The sequence below is a fragment of the Aedes albopictus genome, chromosome 1, assembly GCF_035046485.1.
Source record: "Aedes albopictus strain Foshan chromosome 1, AalbF5, whole genome shotgun sequence".
In the NCBI taxonomy this organism is placed as follows: Eukaryota; Metazoa; Arthropoda; class Insecta; order Diptera; family Culicidae; genus Aedes; species Aedes albopictus.
The window spans coordinates 188,664,261-188,687,779 of record NC_085136.1 but is presented as its reverse complement, the minus strand read 5'-3'; the positions used below and the strand labels follow the sequence as shown (position 1 = coordinate 188,687,779).

The following is a 23,519-nucleotide window of genomic DNA, read 5'->3' as shown; positions in this document are numbered from 1 at the left end:
ATCAAGAAGTTTCGATTTTGAGTTGGTAGTAATTTATTACTACGAATTGAAAAAAAAAACAACAAATTCAGCTTGTCTGCAACAAAAAAATTCGACATCATGTCATGTACTGTACTTATACTGTACTCCTCTATTCCATAATCGTTCCTGATAATAATATAATCTTGAACAAGTTCTGATCATTCAATAAGACCAACGTTTCCCGTAAGGTTAATCTGCTTTCATTTCAAACCCAAACCGACGTTTTCCGTAAGGCAATAAATTTAAATATTTATTATCAGCCTAGTTCAAGTTTATTCAAATTCCATATTTACCAAAGCAAGAACGATTCAACGCATTCTTGCTGCGGATCAAATTGCAAACCTTTTTGTCAACACACCAGATGTTTGACAACATACGCTACAAGGAAATGCAACACCACCGACCAACAACGCGTGTGGCAATTGTTGATCGTTGGCGTCCCACATCTTCTAGCGTTATGTATGTCCGTGTTTTCATTATGTATCTTTCTACTTTTGGTTACGCCTATTCTAGGCAATAGTCTTTTTGTCAAATGGTCTAGGCTCCACCTTTTTTTTTATAGAATGAGAAAATCTGCAACAGATACCTAAGAGGTGGTTCCTCGGGTGATGTGGGGATCGACCCACTAAAAACTCATTCTCTCTCTCTTCCTTACCTTCGCGGTACACCCGTTAGGGATGACTTCGAGAAGGGGGGACCGTACATGAGTACACTTTAATAGTAAGCGTTCCACCAGCTACCGCCTCAAGTTTTTCACTCTCCCCTGGAGGCTCGGGTCCTGGCTAGTACTTAGACTACCCGTTGAACTCAAGCTCCTGGATTGGGAAGGGGGCAAGCTCAACTAGCTGTTGTTCGGCTCGCCATTTACTCTTAGGCTCCACGCTTAAGAAATGTTAAGTGTAGATAAGCTAGCTGTTAGGATTTTGATGGAATAAAGAGCATTGTGATTTGTGAAGTCAAATAAGGCTGTAACTTTTCTAGTCCGAAAAGTCCAGTCTCTACACTCCGCAAGGAGCATAGCATAGTCATTATCTGTTAACATTTTAGGATAATGAGTAATCGCCGTGCCCTCTTTGTTGCTTGTTTTATGCCTCTTTTGTCTGACAATTCTCTTCATTTGTTCTCTGGGTAGTTTCCCCACTTTTGGCAGTAGGACTAGGCTCTGCCGCTTCCAAACTTCAGCAAAGACTCGCTCGTCCAGACATTTCTGCATAGCAGATGATCCCATGAACCCTCTCTGCAATAGCTACTTTTAGGACCAGGTTTGGAACCTGTCATGGCATGTACGCGAAAGCACCACAACTATCTGGGCACTGCTTAGTAGGCCGTCCCTTATTTTGCAAAAATTGGAAATGTTATAAGTTCGTTAGTGGAAAATGATCGTTTTAGCTGAAAAATGATCGTGTCAAAATTTGAAGTCCGTATCTCAAGGCTAAGTGGTCCCTCAAGGGGCCTAAAGTTGTCAAAAATTGTATGGGACCAAAAAAACATGAAATTTTTTTCGACGAAAAAATAGTTTATTCTACTAAAACCGGTGATTTTAGGACCCTAAAGGGCCAAAAATGTGCTTAGATTTGCGATATCTCTACTCGTTTTTGAGTTATTGAACAAAATAGGGTAAGTTTCCTTCGGAATCTAAAAAAATGGTCAAAAATGCTGATTTTTCAGTTGTTTTTTTTTGACAATATCTTGGAAACGAGTAGAGATATCGCAAATCTAAGCACATTTTCGGCCCTTTAGGGTCCTAAAATCACCGGTTTTAGTAGAATAGCGTATTTTTTCGTCGAAAAAAAATTTCATGTTTTTTTGGTTCCATACAATTTTTGACAACTTTAGGCCGCTTGAGGGACCACTTAGCCTTGAGATACGGACTTCAAATTTTGACACGATCATTTTTTAGCTAAGACGATCATTTTCCACTAACGAACTTATAACATTTCTAAATTTTGCAAAATAAGGGACGGCCTACTGCTTAGGCTGAATAAGTTTCGATCATGGCGTAACGCCTCCCTAATTACAGGGGTTACTCAAAACAACTGCACAGATCGAAAAAAAGAGTGTAAAATTCTGTCACATATGATGCACATGTTTGGAGCATGGGATATCACAGAAGTTTACATGACATATCATGTAAAAGTCATAAAATATCATGTAAATTTCCATTATATGTCATGTAAATCTGCATGACTCTGAGTGTTTACATGACATATAACACAAATTTACATGATATATCATGTAAACCATGATAACACTAAGTTTACATGACTAAAATGAAGATTACATGACGTGTAAATCTCATTATTTTTATCTGTGTGGGATAGGTAAAATTTTCACTTTGAAACAATGTTCAACGAGCTGTAACTTTTCGAAAAGGGCATCAAATAATCTCAAATTTTTACTGTTAGTTCATCAACTAGTCGTTTCAGCGCAATCGGTGAAACTATGATTTAGCGCAAGCGGTTCAAAGTTAGCATAGAATTTAGTATGGGAGTATGTTACACTTACAGAAATAAATTCCCAGAAGGCGCCCCTCGTTTCCTTAATTCAAAACTCCTTGTTGGAAATGATCTGACAAGAGGTGCCCAGGTGCACATGACATCCGTGTTCGGTTGAATTTGGCACTGTATGTGATGTTGATTCTGGACACTGTTCTGGCGTTGGATTGCTCACATCAGATGGAGAAGTTGATTGATTGATTTGTCTTTATTATAGAGACTTTCAGCCCTTGGCTGGTTCGTCTCTCGCTGGAGAAGTATTCGGCTATAGCGGTGTACTTCCCTGATCGTTGTGCAGCAGTTTGTGGTGCTTGTTGCAGCCATTTCTTTCACAAAGTTTAGTTTGTCATCCACCATTATGTTGATGTAGACATCGGCGGCAAAGGCTTAGATCCCGAACAATCGCCCAGCGAGAATCGCGGTAGAAATCCAGGAAACGGCTACACTTGGCGATCGATCTACAACTCCCTCTGCAAACTAGGCAGCTATCAGTTGTTTCTTTCGCGTTGAATGGCGTGATGAAACGTTGGCTGGACAGGGCTTCTTCGGAGTGAGCGTTGACAAACGAGTTGCACTTTTTGGCTGAACGTGATTCACCATGCACGGGATTAAATTCGCAGGTGATGTTTGGGATGGTGACTGCGCTAGCAGCCCCTGCTAGAGAATACAGCCAGCTGCTGAAGGACGACAAATTGACCGTCGGTAGCGATAATCGGTAGCTTGTTCACGAGTTGGTGAAGGAAAGCTATGTTGTAGAAGTATTCTTCCAATCCACACGCGTCCACGGTTGCGCAGAAGTTTTGAACGCTGACAGCGAAGTCCACGATGGTTTCTAATTTATCCTCTCTCAGTACCGGAAGGGAGCTGATCTTCGACATCATCGAGTGAACGATTACCTCTGATTGTCCGAACAGCATTTTGAGTGTCGACATGAATTCGCTGACGTTCGATGGATGAAGCAGTCGGCTTTTGACCGCTTCGTATGCTCGACCCTTTAAACTTCGCTGTAAGTGGACGATGTTTTCATCATTGGTGAACCCACACATGGCAGTGGTGCTGTTGAAAGTGGCCTTAAATAAGGGCCACTCTTTCGGGTCTCCAGAAAACGTCGGTAGATCCTTCGAAATGGCTTGTCGGGCTGCCAACTGCTTCCGAGAGATCGGGTAGGAATCATCTCCTTGGTCGTATAGTCGATAGTCTCGTATTGTAGATGAATGGGAATAGTTCTGTTGACGATCCGCTAATTGATTAGAGTTTGGAACAAATCGCTGGTAATTTGGAAGTGACATATTACGTGTGATGCGACGCACTGCATCCGGTTCCATGTTTTGAGAAGCAATCGGTGCGACAAGTCCGCGTTCGCCAGAATGAGGAAGCTATGCCATCGAAACACGACGCAAAGCTCGGACCGGCCGATGCTGTGTCGGTAATGGAGCATGATTCGTCGACTCGAGAGACAATCGCTGCATTCCATCGTTTAGCATGGGTGGATTAAAGGGACAACTCAACATGGGCGCTGGAGCGGGAATTCCTCGGACGAGCGAGTGCTGCTAATCTGTGCAGCTGCTGAACTCCAAACTTGCATTTTGCCGGCGTGTATGTTCGGATTGACTTGACTCTCGATTTGAGTTGCTGATAGCTCAATGCTGTGTGCATTTGTGGCTGCGATCCAGTTCTGGGTTCTGTTAAAAGAACTGTTCTTAGATGAACCGTCGTCGCTCATGGCTTAATCCAACAGCTGGTACTTTTGCTCCAGGAATGCCCTTTCGTTTACTGCTTCTTCCGCTGTCAATGCTCGTTGTCACTCTACTTCACGCCGCTCGACGTTCCTTATCTCCTCAAGCATTTGAAGTTTAAGTCTAGCGAGAGCTTGCGAGGAGTGACTTGAAGACACTGAAGCAGGTTTGGCTTCGTTTCGGGACGGAGAGACAACCCACTGAAGCGAAGTGACGAACGGAGCTTGACCTACGATTTGGGTTTGGTTCAACCCTTCCGCTGCAAGCGAGAGGGCTTGTTGACTAGTTGTAGGCTCAGGCCGCTGCTGCTGCTGTTGTGGCTGATGATGCTGTGACGGTACGGCGAGCCTATTCGGATACGTTCTGGATGGCTGCCCGGAAGGACTACCACCTCCTTGAAGAAGAGTTGCAGTAGAACTGGTTTCCTGGACACCTTTTGCTGATTCGCATTTGGCGCAACTCCAGGAAAAATTCTATATCTGCTGGGTGACTTCTACACATTGGAAGTGAGACCATTTGTAACACACGTTGCATTGCATCATCTCGGATGTATCCACTTCACGGCATACCTGGCACGACCGCCTAGGATGGGATTCATTGGGATCTGCCGTGACCACCACATGCACACCTCTTTGATTTGCACTAACACTATCACCAACAACTTTGCCCGACCGTAGAGTTCGTCTTGACATGACTGGAGTTTCGTATAAACGAAAATAATAATATGCTGGAAATGCCAACGGAAAGTTTCCGAAATATTAATCCCGAAGTAAAAGACGGCGGCTTAAGATTACTGATAGGGGGATTATTACTTTCCTGGAATGTATAATATACGTCTTATTGTTGCAACAACCGATAGTTAGGGCTTAAGTAGTCTGTTCGTTCAACTTACGTTTAGTTTCCTTACTAGTGTCCAATCTGCCTGTCTGTCTTGTTGAACCGGTCTAACGCTGCTGCATTTATGTGGGTGCAAAACATGCAATCCGTACTATCAACTCGTCTTACTATCCGTACTGTAATTTAGTCTAGATTTAGTTTATTTACATGATAAATATTAAGTACGTTGTCATTAAGTTATTTACCCTTTAGTTTGTAGGTTTTTACTAACAATTTAGGTTTAGTATATGGGTAGATTAAGTGCTAAAATCCCTGGTAAATTTCATAGTATGTAAGATACAAATTCACTTGTACATATGCATGTCAAAATACCTTCTGGAATACAAACTAGTTCACGATATCCAATTCAATTAGAGGCAAAAATAATCTTATTTTTAACAACATTTGCTAATACTAGGATGCACTTTATCTTCTTTCTTCCTCAATTTCATCTCTATTCATCTGTCAAGTCATCGCTGTGACAGATGCTCGATCTGCCATTCCGTATTGTACCTACCGACAATGGGCACGCTGACGGGTTCGTGTAGAGACATTCCACTCGTAGAGGTGTGCTGGCGTGTTTTCGCCAACACTCCTTGTAGGAAATTTATCTATGAAACTTGCTTTCGAACAACTTGTAAGACTAGGCCAACAGAAAAACAGGCCATCAGTGTTTCTAACAGAATCTATATAACTTCATGGGCCAGCAATGGATCATTGAAGCCGACTTTTCCGCTACTCACCGCATCAAAACTAAAGCGCCACCGTATATGGACGGTAACACAGTGACAGCAGTCGAATTACGCCAAACACACAAGGCTACGGTGGCGCTATCTGTTCATTTCATAGCGGTTGTTTTAGTTATTTTAGTGATCCATTGAAATGAGCTGTCCTACCATGTCCTGTCAGCTCGAACGTCATACATTCTAACATATACCTGAACTGCTAGATCTACCACAGCGGTGAACTTGACGACCATTAAGACCTCGTAAGATGTGGACACTAACTTCTGGAATAGGTATACCCATTGTCCATATCGTTACCAATTTTGACATGTACGCGACCCAGTTGCCGTTATCGGAGGGTACTCGGAATAGATCCGCTATAATGGCGATATGAACCCGTCCACTCAACGGCTGCCTTACAAGCTGCGGTAAAGCTGCGTTACCTGCACTGTGACTTTTCAGCAATGGCTCTCTTGAAGACCGGGCACCTTTGCGGCGCTTGAGCTCAAGGATCATTTTGCCTAAACAAAGTCTAAAATGTCAAGGTGGTGAACTTAGCGATTTCGTCGAGGTTTTTGATTGTCAGAGTCGCTTCCGTGGTGATTTGATCATTACTATAAGTAATTGGTGTCAACATATGTTTGCATAAAACATCCTTCTAGAAGCCAGGTAGGCAAACCCACGGATCTTTTCATTTCCCAAAAAAATTGCAACTTCCAGTTTTTCGTGCCTGCTAAGACATGGAGGCGCATGGTTGTTTATGCCTACGCTATCCATGTTTGGGGCCATTCAGAAAAGACGTTCATCGTTTAGGGGAACGGGGTCTGTAAAAATGTGACACTCCACGTATTGAGTATATGAAAAAGCGTGACAGAGGGAGGAGAGCGGGACAAACCAGGGATTGAACATTGGATGCATACGCTTCGGAAATGGTAGCCGTTCGTTACACCACCGATGCCTGTCTAACCCGGATCATTATCATGTAGACCGTCTGTTACGTCTGTTGCGTATGATGAGTTTTCGCCTGTGGATATATAAAAGCAGCGCTCATTTTTGATATCCCATTCCAAACTTTTTCTGTCATAAAGAATGGAGTTACAATAGATTTTTTTTTTTTCGGTAGCAAGTGTCTCATCCAAAAAGTTGAAGAGCACAAAAGGGCTAATCTTTGCCATAAATTACAAATTACTCGACGGTCCCGATTGAAACCCATTCGATCGTGCGGCAATGGTGCTTTCACTCGATTGCCTCGGACGAAGCCACATAAAACCACAAAGCTCCGGTTCTGTATGATTTCCTAGCAAATATTTGCCAAGTGGGGTGAGATGCGTATGAAACATCCCGGTGCTGCAGGCGAACCGTGTGTCTCCTAACATATCACCAACGCCCCATAAATGATAACAATAAAAACGCTCTTCTGAAGTTATCCAGTGTGTGTGTGTATGATGTGAGAAAAGTAATAAAGTAAATGACAAAGGTCTCGTCGTTTATTTAACTGTCGGAGAAATTCTGAAAATTCACTCCAGGTTACGAAGCTACTCTGCACTGTCACACTTATTTCAAATGGAGCGTAAATTGTGGCCACAAATTAAAGACGAATGCCAATGAAAAAACATTATTTTTAAACATGAATGGGTTTAATTTTAATGGATTGTTTATGTAACTATCGTCGATGTTATTTTTCCAAGGAAGACTTCTTGGATTCGCTAATTACTTGTTTGAAGTTTATGTTTTGAGACACCGAGTACGCTAAATTAATATTGTTCAAATTCCAATTCAATCATATTGCCGTCAAGACGTAGTTAATTAATGACCAACGTGACCAAAAACGCTTTTCATTGTGGCTTTAGTAATAGTCCAACAACAGCTGCAATGATCCGAAGTAGCCGTTCTAATTTATCCCAACCAAAGTTGCTGCCCTATAATTCGCATATATGTTTATCTGCGTAAATGGAAACAATCACGGAGATAAGGAGGCACAAAGGCATAAAGTTAGAAAAGCGAGACATTTATTATGATAAGACAGGCTACCACACACCAACCGATCCGATGTGATGACTGACTGAATGAATGGGCTGGGATATTGATGAGAGTATGGGAGGGGTGTCATCAATATCCGGAGGTCCTTAAACGAGACGTGCCAAGAATCGATCGTCAATATATTTACGAGTAGCTATTAACGCTAAATTTATCATTGATAATTCTTCGCTCCTTCATCGGTCTACGAGACCGCCAGCTGCTGTCTTGTTTGGTTATCGTGGAAGGAAAAGAAAAAAAAAACGTTTCGGAAAGTGGAACCAGCAACGAACGACGTGCTTAATATAATATTGAATAATACCAGAGTTTTATTTGACATTTCTTTTATGAGGAAATTGCCAATAAATGTATATTTTAATAACTAATATCGCTATCATAAAACTTATATTTTACTCCAATAAAATATTTATATTCCCTTTCAGCCACCAGATCCACGCGACGGAAAGCTCAGCTTCCTATCGTGACGAAGCTCAGAACAGCCAGGCTATTGAGTAAAACGGTTTAGTTTAGCATCCACGGCCCTTAGACGACCAGCTGCACTATTCTTGCAGCTTTCGCGAGGGGTCACATATAATCGCTATCTCGCCTCGTTTGTAACACCACCCTCATGTAGTTGGTCGTGCTACACGAAATGCCTGTTGCTGCTGCCGGAAAAGCATTCTGAGTCCAGCCAGAGCTGCACGAGTATTCACCGATTTATTCTTATAGAAAATGTGTCTGTTCATTTTCCATTGATAGAATTCATTCTTTATACTGTGTGTACTTTATATGCATTTGTTATGGATCTGTATTTATATTATTTTTTTATGATTGATTAATTCTTTTTTATGCTACAGTAATAATCAATCAACAATCAAACAAAATTGGGAGCTTTCCTAGACTTAAGTCGAAAACAATTATTTTTATTTTCTCCTGACGTTTCGGCCGATGGAATTTGGTTTTTTGAAGTGTCGTCGTAGTTATGTTTGGGTTTATCATCAGTTGTTTTACCATATCTTTTTTATTTTTTTATTTTTTTTTTTTCACGGGTAATTTTTTTTTCATCTGTATTAACCCGTTAACGTCCAAGGCGTCTCACAATTTTAATCTCCAAATAAATTTGTTATCAAAGGTCAAGTTCCATTAAAATAAGCATGATTTGATGAAAAAATGGAAGTCTATGGTGTAGTTCCAAAAAAAATCTTCATTGGAGGTCCTCAATGTCTGATAATTTTCTCGAGTTCTACTTCAGCCCAACTTCTACGCTATTGTTATATTCTGATCCGTATAGATACAATACAGCTCTAAACAAGTGAGAGAGATGATAACCACTCAAAAAGAATAGAAAAATGACTTATAAATTGGTACAGAAATAGAGCCCGATAAACGCCTAAAAGTATGCAATGCATGATTCTAGTAATTTCATGTAATTTCGACTGCAGTGTTCAACATTTCTCATTTTTTTTAACAAATCAAACAAAGAAAGCTCACAATGTGTGGCATAAGCAAACGTTAAAATGCTGTAGAAGTTAGATTTTACACAGATAAAGATTTTTTATAAAGTAATTGAGTTGTTCCTTCAGCACCCCACAAACTCTCTTTACGTACTCACCATACGTAAACTTTTCAGAAGTTTTTCATAAAAAATCGTACTGTACCATTTAATTTGTATCCTTTGACAGATACGTATTTCGACCTCAACTATAAGGTCGTCTTCGGTGTCTCATATTTACAGGTATTCCACTAACACGCCCAGGTTCATCATCATTCCATGTTTTGATATAAAATTTCAACCAGATATACTCGACAAGGCTTCTCCACTTATGTTTGTACTACTCCATGATTGCTTATTCGTGAACAATATGTGGGTTTTATGGTGTTATTCTGGGCACTATCAAAGTTACATCGAAAAGATAATATGAAATCCCCGAAAGAATCCCGGGAGGATTTACAGAAGGAATTCTGAGAGGCATATCTGGTAGAGTTCTGAGGGAATCTCAACTGAAAGCTTGGTGGGAATCCCTGAAATAGTCACAGAAGAAATCCCGGGAGGAATTGCTGTATGAATCCCGAGCGAGGGTCCCGGCTCATAGAAAGAATTCCATTAGGATTCTCTGAATATGTTTCGACAGATCACTTTGAAAGTATACTAAAATGAATCTGTGAAGTAATGCCAGAAGATATCCGTGAAAGAATGCTGGGTAAAATTTCTGAAAGAATCCTTTCGTGATTTTCCAAAGCAATTCTGGCAGAAATCTCTGGAGTTATTCCTGAAGGAATCCCCCTGATGGAATCCTTAGAGAGATCATGACAGGCATGCCGGCCAGAAGCTGAGCAGGCATTCCTGCAAGAACCATAGAAGATGTCTCTATGATCTAGGATTGCCTTAAAACAATCTCGGAAGAAACATATATTTTTCATATTTTTTTTCGGGAGGAATCTCCTAGGGAAAAACAGCAAGAATCCTGGAAGGAATTTTTGAAGGAATTCTAGCACAAATCCCTGAAAAAATGCAGAAAAGAATAACTAACAGAATCCTTTCAGGATTTTCCAAAGCAACCCCTGCAAAAATCCCTGAAGAGAACACCAGAGCAATCCATACAGCAATCTTAGAAGCAATGTCAGAAGGAATCCCGGGAATAAACCTGAGAAGATTCTCGAAAGGAATGCCTGAAGAAATCCTGAAAAGAATTCCTAAAGGTATCTCAAAAAAAGATCCTCAGCTCATCTAATCTGATCTCAATTCTTCACACTACTCTCTAGCTTCTACCTTACTGTCTTCTTTGCCCTCTATTCCAACTGTCTATCCTAAGCTCCATCATAACCTTCAACCCTACCTTCTGCCCCACCCTCTTAACTATCCTCTACCGTAAACACTGCCCTATCCTTTACCCTCTAGTCTATATTGTGCTTAATCGTACCGTCTAACCTACTCTCTACCACAGGCAAACAGACGTAACACTCTCCAAAACGGCTTGGCACATGCATTTAACGATCAATTCAAATATCATTTGATTTGCGCGATCGTTCCACCAGATGCGCTAGTGTTCGATCGCTTTGACGTGTGCCAGTGTACACGTTGCTGAATGATGCAAACGAAAATTACTGGAAATTTGTGTAGTAGTGTGCGTGTCAGCAAAACGTCAAGTCGAAATCCATCATGGCCGACAGTGTCGAGCGCGGTTCTACCAACAGGTGGCAGTGTGCTCATAAAAATGACACCGGGCAAAAATTTTGATGAATTTCCTCTAAGAGTTACGTCTGTTTGTCTGTGTCTCTACCCTAACATTTTTCCTACCCTCAAACCTACTCTCTATTCTACTCTCTACCATAACCCTCTACCCTGTGTCTCATAAAGCCCTATCGGTAGATACCCATATTGCATGATATTATAGATCAAACTACAATTCCGTGGCCACCATCTTAGGTATGGTCCGCCATCTTGGGTTTCAAAATGGCGTCGGATATTCATTTTTGAGTTCTACTCATGAAGCCCGATCGATAGATACCCATATTACATGGTTTCATAGTTCAAATTCTCATTCTAAGGCCACCATCTTGGATATGGGCCGCCATCTTGGATTTCGAAATAGAGTCAAATATCGTTTTATGACTTTTCTACTCATGAAGTCCGATCGATAGATACCCATATTGCATGGTATTATAGATCACACTACCATTCCATGGCCATATTGCATAGTATCCGAAGCAGCATTGCCGTTAAAAACATATATTCTGGAGTTTTGACCGCCATTTTGGAACCTAAGCCGCCATCTTGAATTTCAATATCCCTGCTACCACCTCCACATCCTAAGGAATGTGTATACCAAATTTGATTGAAATTTCTTGACGCATTTCAGAGTTATGCCTATGTACCGGCATACATATATACATACATACATACAGACATATAAACATACAAATATACAAACATACAAGCATATAAACATACAATCATACATACATCGACTTTTGTATGTATTGATTAACAACTCTGCCGAAGAAATGAAATGTAAATTATTAACCATAGCCAAGATTCCAGGGAAATATTTTTTTTTTCGCATTGGAAATGAAGCTCACAGATCGTGACAATATGCATTCTTTGCAGCATCGTTTACGCCACCTAGTGAACCAGTCACAAACTATATTGTCCACTATGAGCAAGGTATGGATGTGGAGAGCATCTTCTCTGAAGAAAGTATTCTAAAATTTTGCATAATTCTGGAGATATTCACATATAAAGAACTGTCCTATTTATAGGACGCTGGGCGTTCGGGGCATCTGTCCTATAAATAGGACGCTGGGCGGATATGGGTTAACGAGATTTTTAGCCCTATGCTAGTTCATCTCGGGACCCACGCTCCACTTCCCTTGCCCTTCCGAAGGAAGAACTCACATTTTGTGAGATTGTCAGGAGTGGGATTTGATCCCAGGTCCTCGGCGTTATAGTCATGCGCTTTAACCATCACAACAGATCCGCTTCACGACGAGTCAGATTTTTGATCTCACAACAACAAACGCATTTTGAAACGATCGTTGAAAGTACTGTGAGATCAAAACTTGTTAAAAATCCTTAAAAATAATAATAAAACAACAGGTAATGAAAGGGTGCCAAACACGAATATCAGGCAATACCACAAATGAGAGACGATAGAAACCCTAATATAAGCAAAGCTATAATCTTTGATTAAAAACACGAATGAGTGGTTTTGTATGAAAAATTTCAATCACTACACTTGCATGAAAGACCTAAAGTGAGATTTTTTTTACATTGGATGAGAGACATTTTATCATGATTCTTTCCACACTAATGACAATGACGTTTCCCGTGGGGTAAATACTGGAGATTTTTATCGTACTAAATAGGATAACGTTATAGGGTAACTTATTCTTTTCGTCATGGGACTGTAAACTGGCCTCAAAACTTAACCTATCAATCTGGATTGTACGAGCAAATTTTCGGCAGTTTGGAAGAACCCCTAATGGCGAAGAAAAGAATTCTGCCGAAACTACCAAATTTACATTACATCCACAAAACAAATTTTACCTGGGCTTTTATTTCCCTAAAAAAACTCCAGTGAACATTTTTTTATTTTAAATAACTCCAAAAAGTGGATCTAAGCTGTTTGGTGAAAACATGAGTACGCTGCAAAAAATACAAACTAGAAAAGATTTTCCACAAAATGTCCCACTGCTGAGAAAATTCATGCCAAAAGGCCTCATCTTTTGATCCATCTAGCGTTGCGCGAATCAGTCCAATTAGTTTAGTTCATAACTCTTTGGGGCTGATGATCTCAATCTTGATAATCAAACGATCTTTTTTTTATTCTTACATTCCGCCTTCAGGTCTTGTAATTTCGATAATGAATGCATACCTAAAATTTGAAGTCCAGTTTTTGTTATTCAAAAGGTATTGAATAACAAAGTAATAACATTTCTTGCTATTAAATTGAACATTTTTATATAGCTATAAGATGTAATAGCAAAACTTGTTGTTAGGTCATTTTCACTGCTAAATAAACAAATACCGTATCAATATCAAACTCTGCTCAAATACCTCCAATTGGTATTATGATGTTCTCATAAAATTTCGTAGAATAACATAGCAATCACATTTTTTTGGTATTAGAGCACAGGTTGCTCTTTGCATGGTATTCTCCTCTGCTCAGGTGGCTGGAACGTGGGGCAGAATAAAATAGAATGTTTGATTCTCAATAGAGAGAGTATATATAGAGTATAATATAAAAAATGAGCCAGATTCGCACAAATCTGATCTAAACTGATCTTAAACAATTAGTAAATCGCATTTTCAGGGCTAGCGCTGGACTTGGAGCTGAAATCCAACCAGTTTAACCCTCTAATACCCAAATTTTTGATTTTGATCTAAATATCATTTTTCGTCATCTAAAATCGATTTAAACATGTTTTGGAAGATGATTCTTTTTAATTCTCGATTTCGTGAATTTCAGTTTTTGATTTTTCTAATTTTTATTTTTGAACATCCCCATGCTTTTATATTTTTCCTGGAAGCCTATTTGGGGTACGGATTTTTTGGGATGAAAACATTTTGAGATTTTGCAATTATTGTTGAAATATTTTTATTTTAAATTTTTTTCATATAAAATTTTATTTTCCGTGTAATTTTAAGGAAAATAATTTAAGAGTGTTTTCGATCCCCTTAAACTATTAAACACGGATAGAATGGTTCGGGAAAAATTTAAAATATGTTAATTGTAGCGATTCAATACAAAATAAACAATGACTTCTAAAAGGTGACCAAAACATCAATTTTTCAATGATTTTAAAAAAATGTAAATACGCTTTAAAATACACCAAAAACCATTTTGAGATATACAAAACAGTCCTAAATATCAGCCAAAAATATAAAAATTTTGATTATCCACGAAACAAAAATTACAAAAATGCTCAAACTATACCCCGTCTAAAGGCGGGGTTGGGTATTAGAGGGTTAAGCCGTATAATATTCTTGATTGTACACCTTGAATTGACACGATTCTAGCACTAATGCCATAGATTTGGCACTGGAAATACGATTTACTCATTTTTTTAGTTGTCTGACTTTACTCAGAAACGTGTGAGTTTTCTGACCGTGTAGAATGTAATGTAATTTGTATTTACAGCAAGCTTATTCACATATTGACTATATATTATCAGGTATCAGGTATCAGAAGGCCGGCTGTGCCATTGCCATACATATAAGCCTATTTCATCATTTACCTGAGGGAATTGGACAAGGGATGGAATGGGATTAGGAAAGGGAAAGGTAATGAAATAGGAAGGGATGCCCTAGAAGAGAGAATAAACGCATAAGCGCAACGAGAGCTCATAGCCCATACCACAGCGGGTTTAATCAGTGCCCTGAAAAGGACATTGTAAAACGCATAAGCGTAAAGAGAGCCTATAGCTCATTGGAGGTAGCTTGTGACGTCATGCAACTTTCAATATGACATTGAAAGGCACGTCATCGAAAGCATCCTCAATATTCAAGAAATCACCCAAGCAAAAACTACGTTTGAGTGAGTACTTTCTTGAAAACGTATACAACTTTGTGTAAAAGAGTCACTGTGGACATCGCAAATTGGGATGTCCACATGAAAAGGAATGTCAGCCAGACGAACATCACAGATGTGATAATCGACAATGCGTTTCAAGCATTACAGAGAGAACGAGGTAACCAGATGAATCTGGAACTCATTCCTTCTTTATACAACGCACGCACCCTTTCGGGATAAAACTATGGAATAATTTCACGCCATGAGAATACCCAATAGCAAACTACAAGAGTTCGAAACATGTTTGAAATACTCAAATCCTTTTGGAGAAAAATAGGACAAACCCCCATTTGCACCTGGAGATTTGAAGTAAGCAGAGCTTGTAAGGGCCCACTAAGTCGATTATATAGCTATAATTCTCAAGCGGAAGCTAGAGATTCGTAACTATACAAAAGAATGGGTTATCCGAAGATATTTTGAACTTGAACAGATCAGAGTTCCATTCAGGAGTACCTTTTGCGGTCCGCACAGACCGCAGAGGACAAGCTTCTTTCAAAGCAATAGTTATGGTATACCATAATGGAGGGCATTGTAGGTACAAAACCACAGTGAAACTCTCTTAGAGTAGCAATGGAAGCGAGTTATCCATAAATGTGGTCGCAACCAATTAGTACAGGTTCCCTAGTTTGTTGAGCAGGGTCGCCTGAATACGCAAATTTTGCGAAGGAACACTCAAAAGTGCAAAGAAGGTCACATGGAGACTCCTCATCTGACACATGCCAATCAGCCAATTCTGCTCATGCAGAGTTGGGTTAGGTGAAATTCTATGTTAAGTTATCCATGAACTGTACTACCTAAGTAATCCATCCAACTGAAGCATCTCAAATTAATGTTTGAGCTACTTCAGATGATGTAATCATCGTAGTAATACTGCCAAATACCAGCGAAAAGATCCTGAATACAAGAGCTTGCTTGAAGGCATCAATAAGCAAATGTTGAAACATACTGTTTACGTTATTCTAGAATATAGCATGCTCGAGGCACGACACTTCATTTATAATGAAAAAAAAAGCAAACTGGGTTCATAAGGTAACTTATATAGAAGTTACCCTACGAAAATGAACTTTTTGAAGTAGAGCCACTTGGGATACGCACGCTTTTTACGCTGAAAATTGATCTGAGTTTTCCTAGCCGTAGCCACTACCCAAACTAAACAGGATTACACTCTTCACAATCACAGCACAAAAAGGAAACATCAACGACAAACCAAATCGGTGTCAATTGAAAAACGCCAATGGCGAAAACGCATTAAGCGAAACCATATAGGTGGTAATGTAAGCTAATTTACAACATTTGAATAATCCCGCCCTTATTTAGCCTCAAATTTGAGACTTAAGAAAGACTGTTTCGGATAGGACAAAGAAACTTTGGGCACGTCTTGTTAGCAGCTACTGCAGCTTCAAAGCTGTAATTATTAAATTTTTAGTTTAGGGTCGAAATTGCACAAATAATTTCACTTACATTTTCGTGTACTTCTCCCTATCGAAACTCTTCAAGTCGTTTGCAAGAATGCGATATTGCGTGACTAATGCCTAATAGTTAATAGATAGTTAACATTTTTCAATGGGAAATTCAATTGTGTCGCAAACTTACGCATAGATTAAGGTTACAAATCAATTCACGAACTACACTAGTCACGTCGTCGTACTAATAGGCTTAGGATACTGTTAAGATATAAACGTTTGAATTAAGCAATTTATAGTAATTAAATAGGATAATAAATTTACCCGGCCAACAATTGATTTGATACTCGAATAGTTAATCAATACTAGAAACAATTGTTTGAGAAAAATGAATTCTAAACGACCAGAAATTGTCCTCTTCGATTGCTTATATGATTCAGCATCACCTCGCACTTTTGCCTTATCATCATTCGATCAGATGTCAATCTATTTCGCATCTACGCTTCCTACCGTCATCTGTCTATTAGACAGTAGAGGGTGATACGGAACTCACCGTGGCGTTGCTGAACACTGCTGCCCTGTGGTTATTTTTTACATTCCCCCTCCCGTGAAGTTCCGGGGAATCCTCATCTGCACACTGATTCCTATTTGAACTAACGTCCAGTAATGCTAGCTTAACGGCAGGCCGCGTTAGCACTCCATCTTTCGTTCGTACGACTGCTCTTCTGGTCTGTCCATCCTTGCCTCTTATAACTTCAATAATCCGTCCTCGCAGCCATCCGCTCCGTTTGCTCTCATCAACTACAAACACGATGTCTCCGGTATCCAACGGTTTTGTAGATTGAAACCACTTTGTACGCCTAGTCAACGTTGGCAGATACTCCAGAACCCACCGCTTCCAGAATTGATCTACTAAGTACTGAGAAAGTTTCCAGCTATCTCGTAGAGTAGTTCCTTCGACTGTGAACGCTGATCTTGGTTGAACAACTCCTGTAGAACCGTAGAGCAAGAAGTGGTTCGGTGTTAGAGCCTCTTGATCGGCGTCATCGATCGGAATGAAAGTCAGCGGTCGTGAATTGATAATTGCTTCTGCCTCCAATACTACGGTCTCCAACACTTCGTCACTTGGGTGCTGGGGGTGTCCTGCGATAGCTGCCATTGCGGTCTTGACAGAGCGAACCATCCGCTCCCAACATCCGCCCATGTGGGGTGCCGATGGCGGATTGAAGTGCCACGTTGTCCTGGCATTCGTGAAAGTTACCGCGCAGTTCTCATGGATTGATTGGATCTGCTCACAAAGTAGACTGTTCGCTCCCTTGAAACAGGTCCCGTTGTCAGAGTAAAACGTAACCGGGGCTCCTCTGCGGCTGACGAATCGACGAATGGCCATTACGCAGGACTGCGTAGTCAAGCTGTGTACGATTTCTAAATGCACAGCACGTATGGTGAGACACGTGAACAGTGCCACCCAGCGTTTCACCAAGCTTCGTCCCTGTTTGACTAATAGAGGGCCGAAGTAATCCACTCCACTATAACTGAATGCCCGGATGTTCGGAGTTAGCCGTACAGCTGGAAGCGGTGCCATCATGGGGGGTCTGGGTTCGGCTTTCTTTATTTTACAGTGCTGGCATTCATTAGAAATCCGTTTGATGATAGATCGTAGTTGGGGAACTCTGAAGCGTTGTCGAACTTCGTTGAAGACTGTATTGTTGTTGCCATGTAGAAAACGGCGGTGATAACTATCAACCAAGAGGCGAGTAGTGGGATGATCTTTCGGCAATATCACTGGATATTTCGTTTCAAAAGAAGCGCTAGGTGCTGCCAAAATCCTACTGTTCATCCTAATCACCCCCGAATCATCTATAAACGGCGATTCTGTATATAGTTTGCTGCACTTTTCCAGACTTATCGGTTCCTCCGTTGGATGCTGACTGTTATATTCCAGCGCAGTATATTCGTCCGGAAAGGCTTGAAACTGCGTCTGACGCCACAAAAGATTTTCTCCCTGTAGCAGCTCGTCACTAGTTAAGATTCCATGGATTTTCTCATTCCGAAACTTTTTTAACGCCCGATACACATATGCTGCCGTCCGAATCAATCGATTCCAATTGGAGAACCTTGTCACATCGATAAGTGGTTGTGGTAGTTCCCGATGGAGATGGTAGACAGCGCGTACTTCCTCTTCTGTGTAACACTGTTGTTTCTGGACCTGCTTCGGCCATTCCGATTTGGATTGGTAGAGAAAAAGTTCTCCGATGTACCAGCGACTGTCCGGTAGAAAGTCTGGTCCGCATCCCCATTTCGTGGCCAAGTCGGCTACATTCTGCTTCGATGGAACGTGATGCCACTCGTCAATGTTAGAGCTGTTGAGAATTTCTCCTACTCGGAACGCTACATAGGGATGATACCTTCGGCTATCGGATTTAATCCAAGCGAGGGCTGTTGTGGAATCTGTCCAGAAATAACGCTCTTCGATGTTGAGATTCAGAGCTGCCTTGACTGTTTCCATTAGTCGGCATCCAATAATACAAGCTTGGAGTTCCAGCCGAGGAATCGACAGTGGTTTCAAAGGGGCTACTTTTGTTTTAGCTGCAACGAGAACACAGTGGATAGCTCCAGCTTGCACTATACGCAAATAGGCCGCGCATGCATAAGCTTGCTCGCTGGCGTCGACAAATACGTGCAGCTGTATGTTTGCAGGTATTTGGCTGCTAGTCGAACCGAAGAAACAACGTGGAACTTCAACTTCCTGTAAACGCTCCAGTAGACGAATCCAATCTCTCCACATTTGGTGCAGCTCCGGCGCAATCACTTCATCCCATTCTGTACCCGTCCTCCAAATGTGTTGCATTAGAATTGTGCCGTGGACGACGAAATGAGCGATGAATCCATAGGGATCGAACAGCGACATCACCAGCCGTAGCACTTGCCGCTTTGTGGGCATGACTGACTGCACTAGAAACTGTTTCAAATCCTCTTTTAGCACTACGTCGAATGTGAACACATCCTCATTTGGCTTCCACACCATCCCGAGTACACGCTCGATGTTTACCGAGCCATCTAGATCAAGCGACTTCTTGTGCAAGCTCCTTGGCTCTCCCAACTGCCGCAAGACTTCTGGGGAGTTTGAAACGAAGTTTCGAATTTCGAAGCCACCTAGAGCGTGTACGTGCCTTACATCCTTTACCAGCTTTACTGCTTTTTCTATGGAGTCTACGCTGTCGAGGTAATCATCGACATAGTGCGCGTTGATGATCGCTTCAGCTGCTTCTGGGAAGTCCGACTCCAACTCTTTTGCGTTTTTGTTCTTGACGAACTGAGACGAGCAAGGCGAGCATGTTGCTCCAAATGTTGCCACGTCCATCACGTAGATTTGGGGTTCTTCATCTGGGTGCTCACGAAGTATGAACCGTTGATACTGCTTGTCCCGAGGTATGATCCGAATTTGATGGAACATTTCGCGGATGTCTCCACACACCGCGATCGATCTCTGCCTGAACCTCAGCAGAACAGCAAACAACGACGTCAGCATGTCCGGTGCTTTCAGCAGCATGTCGTTGAACGACGTTCCATGTACTTGCGCAGCAGCATCCCAGATAAGACGGATTTTCTCCGGCTTCTTTGGGTTTCTTACTACCCCCAGTGGAAGGAACCAAGTTTGACACGAATCGGTGGATTCTAGCTCTTCTTGGGTAATCTTGTGCGCGTAGCCTTTCGCCTCATAGTCACGTATAAGAGCAATAACTTTGTTTCTCAGGCCTTCATCCTTATTGAGTCGCTTTTCTAAACACTGTAGTCTACGCATTGCTAGTGGATAGCTGTCTGGAAATACAGGTTTGTCGTATCTCCAGAGCAATCCGGTCTCGAATCCTCCCCGCGTTCTACGTGTTGTCTGCTCCAGAATCCGTCGAGCTCGGCTGTCATCCACAGACTCGATCGGGGTAGCCACCGCCGCTTCCTCAACAGCGAAGTACTGCTTCATCAAATCATGTAGCTCACGGTTTCCCATTTGTTGCTCCTCGGTGTGAAGATGCAATCGCTCAACAGGTAAGCCCTCTCCAATCGCCTGCTTGCCGTAGACACACCATCCCAGTCTAGTCTTAACAGCTACTGGGTCGTTTGATTTGCCCTCTCGCACCTTCAATGCCGTTAACAGTTGTGCATGTTCAATGCCGATGATGAGTCTTGGCACAGCATTGACGTAACTGCGCAGCGGAAGGCCGCGTAGATGTGGGTACGTCTTCTTCAACTCCTCGTACTGGAACGTCTGCCCTTGCAGTTGAAGCCTCTGAACTGTACGTACGTTATTCAATTTGTATTTGCTGCTCATACCACTGCCGGAAATGTTCAATGTTACGCGCTGCGATCCATTTTCCTCTCGTGTTATGTTACCCGTCCATCCAAGCCAGAGTGATTCACCCGGCCCGGCGATGTCTAGATCAGCTGCCAGTCCTGCTTCCATGAGGGTTGTTTGGCAGCCATCATCCAAAAAGGCGAAGGTTTCCACCTGTTTCCCGTTCATTTCTAGTGTCACCGGTAGGTAACGAAACAGACAGTAGCTCAGTGTCGAATGATGATTTTGTTGGGTAACTCTCGCCTCGTTCGATGACATCCTACTCTCGGACGAACTCCGATTAACACTGGCATCAGTTCGCGAATGCAACAGTGCGTGATGGCGTAATCGGCAACCGTCGATTTCACACTCCTTTCGTGAACGACAGGGCCATCTTCGATGCGGAATCAAACAGGTTCTGCAGAGACCTTTAGAACGGATTGCCTTCCACCTCCCATCTACATCCAGAGCCTTGAACTGTGGGCACTGTGAAATGTGCTCCTCAGCGGTACAGTAGTGGCAGGATTTATTGCTTCTGTCCTGCCAGGGTGATGATTTTGATCTGCCTTCTGTAGTCTGAATCACGGCATGTTCCTCTCCTGACTCTACATGCACGTAAAACTTCTGCTTCTCCCTTCCAGTTTGGCCTGTTGTTGAGTGCTGAGCTAGGGTGTCAACTGGAAAAGTGACGTCTGAAGCTGTGTTGACTAGCTCATCCATAAACGCTCCAAATGTCGCCAGGTTCACATCTGTTTGCGAGCGTTTGTACCACGACCACTGCATTTTCATCGATGACGGAAGTTTCTCCACCAACTCGTGTAGCAGCATAGGGTTACGGAGATGATCCAGCAGCTGTGCCACAAACATATGGTCGACTAGGTTTCTCACAGCCATTCCGAAAGTGATGACCGATTGCAGATTCTCCGATCTCGGAGGCGGAACGCTTCGTAGTCTTCGCAGGAGTGTGTGGATGAGCACTTCTGGCCTGCCATACAGTTTGCGCAACGTTTCCATTACATGCGGCACTGATTCAGGCATCAACAAACGACTCTTCACCGAATCCAGTGCGTGTCCTTTCAGACACCGTTGAAGCCTAGCTAGGTTCTCCGCGTCTGTGAACCCACACGCTGCCGTTGAATTGTAGAAGGAGCTGGAAAACAACGGCCAGTCTTGTGGATCCCCGGAAAAGTCCGGTAACTCGCGTGGCATCACCTGTCTCGCCGCCAATTGTGCACTACTGGGCACCGGTTGGTGCGATGTTCCCGTTTGCGACGCTCCAAAGTGATGCACACCGGGCGGCGTGGACTCCAAACCGGCGGAACCAATCATCAGATTAGCCGATGCTGGTCGCTGATTTGCTTGCGGATGTTGAATAGCTGCTGATGTCGTTGGGTATGTTACACTCGCGTAGGGTACGGTATCACATGGAGGAACTACTGATGCTTCTGTTGACATACCGACGACCGAACTGATCATCGAATTTCGTGGCACTGGCATACGACCAGCAATCGTTTGACATTTGGGAGGAACTACTTCTCCAAACTGGCCCGAAAAGGTCACTTTTGTGTCAGCAATTGATTTAGAAACGCAATTTCCGAATATGTGGTTCACGTGGGAAGTTTGACCATTGACAACGCGAGGAAATGACTGTCTAACTGTGTACATTGTCGAGGAACAAGGCTGTACTGGGGACCTAGACTCGAGATTGTCTCGCCTAATACTTGTACTGGAGGATATTGGTTCTACCTGCTGTGATAAACTAGTCTGAGGGATGTCTACTCCTATCGCTTTACCTGACTGTGGTGTTGATGACGAAGTGGGAATTCCAGCCGCTGGCTCAGAAGCAGGATGTGCCGGCCCCGTTGAGCGACCGGTTGATGTCGATGCGAGCGGTACAGGCAATTGAGGGTAGGCTCCGTTGTGCGACAACCCGATTGCTACCCGATCACCTTGGCTATTGCTGAGCCAATCCACCACTTTCTTCCGGCTTGCTCGACTACTCAGTCTGCTGCTTCTGCTTTCGTCGTCTTCCTCCAGGATAAGGTCCAACTTTTGCTGAAGAAAGGCCTCATCCTCCTCAGCCCGCTTCTTACGGATTTTATCTTCTTCCGCCCGCTGCTTCAGTTTCAAAGCGCGCTGCTCCTCCAGCTGCTGCAGTAGAAGTTCCCTCCGTGCTCTACTACTCGCTGAGCTTCTCACTGACTTACTCGTGTGGCGACTAGCAACTTCCCCGGCATCCTCCTTGGAACAAAGGCTGCACTTCCACGTCCTATCTGGGTTGAGACTTGTCTCCGTTTCGCCGACGCAACCGGCGTGGAACCAGACGTCGCACATATCACATCCGACCATCTGTCCGACTAGACCGCCGGAGGAGCATTTCCCGCATTCCTTTGCCGCGTGCATCATTCTTGAACTGGTTTGCTGCTTACTACACAGCAGATCCGGGAAAATCTTTGAAGAGTGTTTCGGATAGGACAAAGAAACTTTGGGCACGTCTTGTTAGCAGCTACTGCAGCTTCAAAGCTGTAATTATTAAATTTTTAGTTTAGGGTCGAAATTGCACAAATAATTTCACTTACATTTTCGTGTACTTCTCCCTATCGAAACTCTTCAAGTCGTTTGCAAGAATGCGATATTGCGTGACTAATGCCTAATAGTTAATAGATAGTTAACATTTTTCAACATTTTACTGATTATCTCGGAGAAACGCAAGGTCAACTGCACTATTGCTCCGGGTAGTGCAGTAAGGGCGTAATACTGTGGAGGACGCCCTAATTCTCCACAGGCTCCGTTTGTGGTTAGGTTTTTATATGACCCCCCTAACCATTCATTCCTTGGCAC

At 42.3% G+C, this 23,519-nt stretch overlaps 1 protein-coding gene across 1 annotated transcript; it reads right to left on the bottom strand.

Moving 5' to 3' along the window:
* Nucleotides 1-4,317: 4,317 nt before the first annotated feature.
* On the bottom strand, nucleotides 4,318-23,084 carry LOC115260052 (uncharacterized). Its single transcript, XM_062857519.1, has 2 exons — nucleotides 16,899-23,084; nucleotides 4,318-4,581 (listed from the first exon to the last, which is right to left on the bottom strand). Exons 1-2 carry the CDS (start codon nucleotides 23,082-23,084, stop codon nucleotides 4,318-4,320), a joined length of 6,450 nt encoding a protein of 2,149 aa, XP_062713503.1.
* Nucleotides 23,085-23,519: the final 435 nt, after the last annotated feature.

What these genes read in the sequence shown, in the direction of transcription:
- LOC115260052 (XM_062857519.1), bottom strand. Translation starts at nt 23,084, where the DNA reads ATGATGCACGCGGCAAAGGAATGCGGGAAATGCTCCTCCGGCGGTCTA. An exon ending in CAGTGTTCAGCAACGCCACG is followed by an intron (nt 4,582 to 16,898) that starts GTGAGTTCCGTA and finishes GTACCGTCACAG; the next exon opens with CATCATCAGCCACAACAGCA.